Here is an 8,232-nt window from a genome sequence, read left to right as displayed (position 1 = left end):
TGAGTATTTTTAGAGCAATAACTATAGTTCTTTTCAGCGTCAGCTCTTTGGGTCATACATGTAAATTAAACAGTACATTTCTATTCCCTGCTTGGATGAATGTAACTGTCTGGAACATTATTTTCACTCATAATTACAAATTTGACATTCATTTCCCATGAATCCTCTCTACTATTTGCTTAAAACTAACTTCCATGCATACTATTGCCTGTGAATTTTCTCTTATCAGAAAGCTGACGCAGGAATTCTGTAACTCTAAAGAAACCTTACTCAGTGGTGGGGTCTATAAGCATAAACCTCTACTACACAAAGCAAAGACCAATCAAATGAAAAACAAACAAATGAAGAGACTGGGAACAGTAGGCAGCCTTACAGACTCCTGCATGAATAGACCAGTACGGACAAAAAGAGATCTCCGTGCAAGACAGGGAAAACACAAAGTTATTACCAACAGAAACTGATGGGCATCCCTAGAAATATCTTTGTTGCTTTGTTGACCACCCAGGTCGTCTTCAGATACGTGCACTTCCCCACCTTTTGGTAGACAGAGAGGGAGCGATGTGTGCTTTTGTGGTTAGGACTCCTTTTTGCTTTCTTGCTAACTATCTAGATAGGATGTCTTATTCCCTCAATTGCTAGTTCAGCAGGAATGATCAGTGAACATATATTTTCCTTAAGGTATCTAATTCCTTCTCAGTTTGGATGTGCATCATCCAAAACCACACAAATTAAACTAAACCTGAAGCTAAATTTAATTGTCGAAGCCTCTGGTGTCACATGAATAACACCAGAATGCATTTAGCTCTTTCTGGAAGAACTGATGTTATTCTCCGAATCTGAGCCAAAGTCTCCAAATAAGAAGGTCAACATATCCACAAGACTAATTTGAACTTGATTGAATCAACACATTAAATCTCAAGCCTGATTTGAATCTTGGAATTAGGATCAGGACTGTCCTTCCTGCTTAGGAGTGTTTTCCCCCCAGACACTCCTCCAGCTCTAGAAGGTAGAACACCCCCCTACTCACCTCCCACTGTGTTCAGATCCCCTCATCAAGCTCAGCTGATACTGCATTTCTATACACCATTCAATATATTATTATTCTTTTTTAAATCTAAACACACACTTCACAAAATTTTACCCACCTTTTAGTTATTTTTTTGTTAATTTAATCCTTTTTAATGTGGCTTCCTCCTTGCAAATCCAGGGTAGATTTGGTTATTGTGCTTTTCCCTCCCACCCCTCCCTTTTATAACTTTTGCAAATATTTTGATTTTTTTTTTTTTGTGGACAAAGAAAGAGTAAGTGAAACAAGGATATCACTCACAGCCACAGAAACATAATAAAGAGATTTTTTTTTTCTTTCCCCTAAGAACAAAAGTGACACGTGTACCCTTCTGTGTTTCCAAGTTTCCTTGGAAATGTGTTTTCTTGCATTGTGCTTTGGTGTTTGTGGTCGTGAGGGTTGCTGGCTGTTACTGAAAAACCCCGAATCTGAGGCATAAAGCCAGGTTTGTCTTTAAGTCTAGGTTTATCAAAGTGACACATGATTTTGGTTTCTTTATATAAGGGACTCTATTGAAGTACCTTAAAGATGAGTGAAGATTTACAGGTGCTGATCCTCAAGGGGTTAAGCTCCAACATCGCTGAAGACAACAGCCGTCTGAAGCCTTGCACTCCAGTTCAGCAAAGTAGCTGAAAGAACCCAACATCCCGTTCTCCAGCAAGCTCTGAGGCTCTCCCTCTGGTTAAAAGTCTTCCAAGATGGAAATCCCAAAGTGAAGACACCTGAGACCTGCACCCACCCACCCTCCACCTCTTCTGTGTTTTCTCACCAATGAGCTGTTAGTTTTACTCCCAAAGGACTGCCATCACCTTCTGGCTTCCAGCAAAGCTCAGTACAGGCTGTGTGAATAACTCAACATAAAGCTGGCATAAATCTCAACAGAAGAAATATCTTTTATCTTTAACCATTTACTCCCACTATAGGAATAATGGCAGTATATTTTACATTTACATAGAACTTTCATCTGTTTGTTTGCTTTGAATTTTTTTTGTTTGTTTGTCTCTTTGTCTTGGCACCTGCATAGCAGAAATCGTTACAGTTCATTACAGACGTTTGCCCCTCTCTCTGCTCCTCCCTTTATTTACTCTGTTGCCCCTGAGGACCAGCAAGCAACACCCCCAAGGTCAAGAGAGAGTAAGGTGTTACCCTTTTATGACGGATTATAGAAATAACAAACATGCCTGACAGTTTTATACAGCTGCTAGAACGGGTTTAGTTTTCAACAAATGAAGAATTTCCTCTTTTGTTTCTCTTTTGTATATTAATTACATCTTACAAATCTTATTTTTCTCCCCTTCCTTTACTTTCCCCCAATTTTCTTCCTTTCTTTTTACTTTTTTCTCTTTTTTTTTTTTTCTCTTTTATTTTTTTTTACAGCAAAAGGATCAATCACCAATATGTCCACTGAAAAGTCCGGGTTAGCAGAGTTTGGCTGTCATCTGGTCCGACTGTTTGAGGATCTCGGTGTTGTACAGGTCTAGAGCGTGGTTCACACGGATGATCTCGCTGTTGGTGAGTTTCAGGCGGTGCTTGAGCATACAAGAGAACAGATCCAGCTGGGGCTTCCCTGGGGCCACAGGAGGCGCCAGTCTATTGATTCGGTCCCGAATATCCAGCAGCAAGAGCATGACGGAGGAAGAAGAATAGAACTGCCCGCCTTGCGTGTACGACTGGTTGACCTGCTGCACAGCACTGCGCAGTAGGTCGGCATTAAAACGCAGGCTGTAGCCATACACCTGCACATCCGAGATCTTGATGTAGAACTGACGTTTGGTGGGGTCAGAAAGGTCTACGGGCCCTTGGCCAGTCTCATTACGCAGCAGGGAGGGCAGCCGAGTCCGGCTGCGTAGGTAGATGTGGACGGTCTCGAAAAAGGTTTTCCACCGGTTGCCCAGTAGCAGGGTCCAGTTGTAGCACTGGCTGTTTTGGAGGCGGATTTTCTCCCAGCGTGGGTAGCCGTATTCCCCAAAGGGCATGTTCCAGCCCTCACTGTGACTCCCGCTGAACGGGTTGACGTAGACAAAGAACATAGGGTCCAGGCTGCTGTTGCGCATCTGGCAGATTCGCATTGAGATCCCAATCACCATGTGGATGAAATCCATCCGGTTCTTGTTGCTCTTCAAGGTGAGGGACATGCGTTTGCGCCACCTGGGGTCAAAGAAGGTGTCCAGGCGGATCTCGTTGCTGATGAAGGTGGTGTGCACATACAGGCGAGAGTCCATTTTCTGCAGCAAGTACTTCAGCTCTAGGTCCTGGAAGTCCAAGTCCGTCTCAAAGCTAATGAACTGCTCGCTCCGCTCTGAGTCCACGTTCTGAGGCTCGCAGCGACCCCGGTAAAGCTTATAGCCCTTGTTGCATGAGCCGCAGAGAGAGATGTTGGCAAGGCTGCACATGGCACAGCTGTTATTGCCCCCGATGATGCAGGGGATGGGACGCTGGCACAGGCTGGTGCCACCATGGCAAACGCAGCTCCGTTGGCTTTCTAGAAAGGTCCCCCAGAACCCATTCTCATTGCAGTAGAGCAGGGACTGGACGCGGGTGAGCCACTCCTGTATTGTCCTACAGGCAGGAAGAAGAAAGCATTAACATTGTAGAGCCTTATAAAGTCTTTGATCTTGTCATCTTACCGAAGCCACAGCATTTTCAGGATACATGGGAGGCAGAGCTCTCAGAACACTGATGCCTTGCCGTGGCATCTGGGAGCAACTGAGTCTGTTTCTAGACTGAATCTTTCATTCACTGGTTACTCCTCTGGTGGAGAACAAAAGCCCTCTAAGAAATAACCATAAGTTAAGACTGATTATCTGAAGTCTCTCTTTACACGCTGTTTTAAGAGCTGAGACGGGCACAGTCTCCTGCCAAGGACCGCATCAATGTCACAGTAACAAAGTTCAACCATGGGAACGGAGCTGATAAAGCTACGCCACAGGCTGAGATGCTACCAGACTTGGCTGGTCAGCATAAGTCCTAGGTTAGCAGGACAAATCTCTCCATGTTATTGGCAATTCCCCATTCAGTCCAAAACCAGACCAGTAATGGGATGAGGCAAAGCCAGTAGTAACCTCTGCTCATGTTGTGGAGTACAATAACAGCAGAAAAGAGAGTGGAAATCAGGGTGCTAAGAGACAAAACCACTAGAGCATCTTCTCCTTTAAAAAATCTGCTGCTAATTAACCTCCTCTTATAGCCTCTCCCCTTAACAACAGCCACACTTGCCCATTCCAAAACCCCACCACTCCTGTAATTGCTATATCAGCACCCTCTCCTCCACATCCTGCAGCCCTGGAATGACTCCTAATGAATGACACCGTAACCTACGTTTGGTTTTCATATAACTCACTTGCCATGTTGCCTTGTTGTGCCCATCTTCCCCCCTCCCCACCGCCCTGGGAAACCTCAGCACAGCGACTCCTTTCTCAGCAGCCTTAGCAGAACGCCTTGTTCAGCCGCCTGCTCCATCCCCTCCGCCTTCCCCCCAGCTAATGAATACTTCATTGTCTCCTCTGGGCAAAAAGTTCTTGGTAGTGCTGCTGTGAGAGGACTGGTTAATGACAAATTAGAATTCAGTCCCTGTAGAATGGGAGGAGTGATTATGGACAGAGGCTCTCAGAGCTGGATTAGTGAAATTCATGGCACCTGCATCGCCTGACCTCCGAATAATCATTAAGCTGTAGGCTGTATCAAAGAAGGCATTAAATGATACAGCAGCAAAGAACAGCTAGATGATTAGGGGGAGGGAGCAAGTGAAGGGATGTGAGTATGAAACAGAGGAAAGCGCTGGAAGGAAAGAAATCATCAAACAGAAAGGGTAAGGGAAGAAAGAGGAGGAAATATTCAGGTAAAAGGAAAAAAAATGAGAGAGAAATGTAGTGGGCTGGAGGAATAAGGATGGAGAAAAGAGGAAAACTGAAGCAAAAGACTTGTGGTGATAGGATGAGGGGCAATGGGTATAAGCTGGAGAGGGGCAGATTTAGACTGGACATAAGGAAGAATTTCTTCCCCATGAGAGAGGTGAGACACTGGCACAAGTTGCCCAGGGAAGCTGTGGCTGTCCCATCCCTGGAGGTGTTCAAGGCCAGGTTGGATGGGCCTTGGGCAGCCTGAGCCAGTGGGAGGTGTCCCTGCCCATGGCAGGGGGGTTGGAACTGGATGATCTTTAAGGTCCCTTCCAACCCAAACTATTCTATGATTCTACGAAAAGCAAAAACTGAAAGACGGGACAGGCAGGAACAAAAAGAAGTGGGAAGAAACTGAGTGAAAGGGGGGGAAAAATGAGCCAGCGAGGAAAGAGGAAGAGCATTAGCAGGAAAATTCTGAAGCCTTGGATGTGGGAAGAGTCAATCTTCACACTCCTCCTGTGTACAGTGCTGCCGGGGTCTCTTTGCCCTATCCACAAATAATAGGAGCTCTCCTACTACTGGAAAAGACAAGGTTGGCTGGAGAACTTGGGGGCAAGGCAGTGACCTCTAAAAATAGCTGCTATAGAGGGACAGTGACAGCCCTGGTCCCCAGAAAAAGTGCACAGGGCTTCTCCTGGTTTCTAAGACAGCTCTGCTTCAAAGGGGAGGGGATGGCACAGCACAGCATGACTGCAAAACATGTTGCTGACAGCAACAAGCAATCTCAAACCTTCTCTGGGGACCGAGGCTGCCTTCTGCTCATAGGTGAATTTTTGCTCACTTTTCGAGTAAAGCAGATATTTTTTACCCTATCTGAAGCCTTGCAGCTCCTGTTTGGAAAGCCAGCCAAATGCACTTGAATTTAGCAAGACACCCAGATTCCAAGTTTCAGTCTCTCTAAGGTGCTGTGAGTCTTTCTTGATTCCTCTACCTCTTTGAAAGCTTCTTTCTTTGCTTCTAATCACTAGCCTGAGCATGAAGATGAGAGATAATGAGTAAGTGGATGAACTAAAACCAAAGCAACCCTGCAGTATATGCACCCTGGCTGCCTAGGGTCACTGGGATGGGCGAATTGGTTAAGGGAAGCACACGGTTCCTGTATGCTGCCTCTTCCCATGATTTGGCTTGATGATGATGAAGAAAATCAGAGGTTGCTCTGTAGGGAGTATCACCTGCAGCCCCAAGCTGTGTCCCTAACTCCCTCTGTAATTTCTACCAAGACAAAGAGAAGCAGAGTAGCATGAAGAAAATGAAGGGCTGAGACAGCAGGCTGACGGCAGACAGATGCAACACTATCCTCTCAGCAACCCTACCCTGGTCCATCAGGGGAGGACAGTATTCCCCTGATTTCTGCAGCTCTCTCTACAGTCACATTTGTTGGTTTTTGTGCTACTGGGCTTCCAGATGAGGTAGTAACGGTTGCTCATAGGACTAAATGTGGTTTCTGGGGTGTGTTTGATGAGCATACAGCACTGTCAGAGGTATGCCGGCGTCCACATGCTGCCACCACTTCCATACAGCTGCCAAGAGCCTTCCTTGCACAGCTGCATATGCAAACAACAGCCAAACACACGCTGAGCAAGTACCCTGCACTGATCTCGATTCCAGCTCTGTGCAAGCAAACACGACTCTCCTGCTTTCCTCATACACTAACTTGTGCGTGGGATTCCGAGGACTTGCGGAGGGCTGGCCCGATGCTTTACAGAGGCTTTACAGAGGTTGAACTTTCATTGAGTTCATGGGGCAAAGACTGCCTGGCTATACAGCAGGGGACAAGATAAAAGCTAGACTCAGATGACCATATCCCGTTTGCCTTAGGTGTGCACTGTCTTAGAGGAAAAAAAATATATATGCTATCCTTCTCCTATACCAACAATCAGCAGAGCAAAACAGGAAAGGAATTTTCTCTGGTATATTGGAAGCCAAACTAGTAATTTTCCTGCTCCCCAGATCAACTTTGTAGAAGAAGGGTGGGAGGAGAACAAGAGAAAGAGGGCTTTCTTTGGGGGGTGTGTGTATGTTTTTGTTAATATTCAGCAAAGACAGAAGTAGGACAGAAAAAAAAAAAAGGCTACGCACCATCTGCTGATGGCAGCAATAAAGGATAGAATTAAATGAAAATGCAGAACCCAGGGCAGAGCTGGACATCGGCTACTAACATGACAAGGGGAAGTGTGACAGGGTGAAAGAGAGGAAAAGCGGTATAAATCACCCCATTTTGTCTCGCATGTGGGACAGGATAAGAACATACACAAGACCAGTCACAGCCCTTCAGCTGATGGGAGGTAACTTCTTCAAACACACCCCCGTGATGGCTCAAACTCGTGTGAATGTAACCAAGAGATATCAGGACATGTGGAAGCTGAAAAGAGCCACTGTTTAAAAGCTGAAAGCCAGTAGCAGAGTACCCATTCATTTTCATTTTAATTATTCTCTCTTTCATTAAGGGGTCATCCATTTATCTTTCTCCCTCTTAATATCATTGCAAAAGTTATTTTGCCCAATGTTTCCTGCCTCTGCCAATTCAAAGTATAAAGTACTACAGCATGTGAAATTAAAAAAAGGAAAACTATGTCTTCAAAGGTCACTTTCAAGTAATTTTACATTCAACTTGAATAGCTCACATTCCAAACGACAATAAAATGAAAAGTAAAGATGACATCCAGGCAAAGCTGTGAGCGAGAGTTATTTTGCAGTGTTTTCTTCCTGATGCTCACTGGAGACATGCAAACTCCTGGCAATGCTGGAACTGGGAGCCAGGTAACCAGGCAAAGGCGTTTCACCATTTAAAACCTCTCTCTTGTAAGAAAATAATGTTTTGCTTGGGCTTTCAAAGCAGAAGCAGAGGTCAGGTTACAGAGAAAGGTGATGAAAAATTTTCATTCTTCCTGACTTGTCATCCTTCAGGATTTATCAGGTCTGGGAAGGGGAAGAGGCTGATGGGTGTCCTGTGAGATAAAGATGTGGCATAATTGTAGATGGTGTCTGAGCCGATTAGAAAACCAAACCATACCAAAACAAAACCAAAAGACATATGAACCAAACAAAACAATGACAAAAAAAAACTAATCAAAAACCTGATCCAGCAGGACAGATTTTAGTTTTTTTTTAATTGCAAGAAAAAAAACATAGGGATTTAACAAGTTTTCCTTTGCAATCTCACCTTTCACTTCCCAACCAGCACTAGCTGCTGTGGAGGTACTTCTGGGCTTTCTATATGGAACACTGAAGCAAAAAATGCTATTTTTATTCTCAGCAGCTGTGAGA

At 44.8% G+C, this 8,232-nt stretch overlaps 1 protein-coding gene across 1 annotated transcript in view; it reads right to left on the bottom strand.

Moving 5' to 3' along the window:
• Nucleotides 1-1,825: 1,825 nt before the first annotated feature.
• Nucleotides 1,826-8,232, bottom strand: part of BRINP1 (BMP/retinoic acid inducible neural specific 1) — an 89,037-nt gene continuing 82,630 nt past the window's right edge. Inside the window, exon 8 of the mRNA XM_009569426.2 lies at nucleotides 1,826-3,625. Within this exon, the coding sequence (XP_009567721.1) occupies nucleotides 2,485-3,625 (1,141 nt within the window). The 3' untranslated portion in view covers nucleotides 1,826-2,484. The remainder of the gene's footprint in view (nucleotides 3,626-8,232) is intronic.

Source organism: Cuculus canorus, chromosome 19 (assembly GCF_017976375.1).
Source record: "Cuculus canorus isolate bCucCan1 chromosome 19, bCucCan1.pri, whole genome shotgun sequence".
Lineage (NCBI taxonomy): Eukaryota > Metazoa > Chordata > Aves > Cuculiformes > Cuculidae > Cuculus > Cuculus canorus.
The sequence above is the reverse complement of the archived record's forward strand: the minus strand, read 5'-3'. Positions and strand labels throughout refer to the sequence as shown.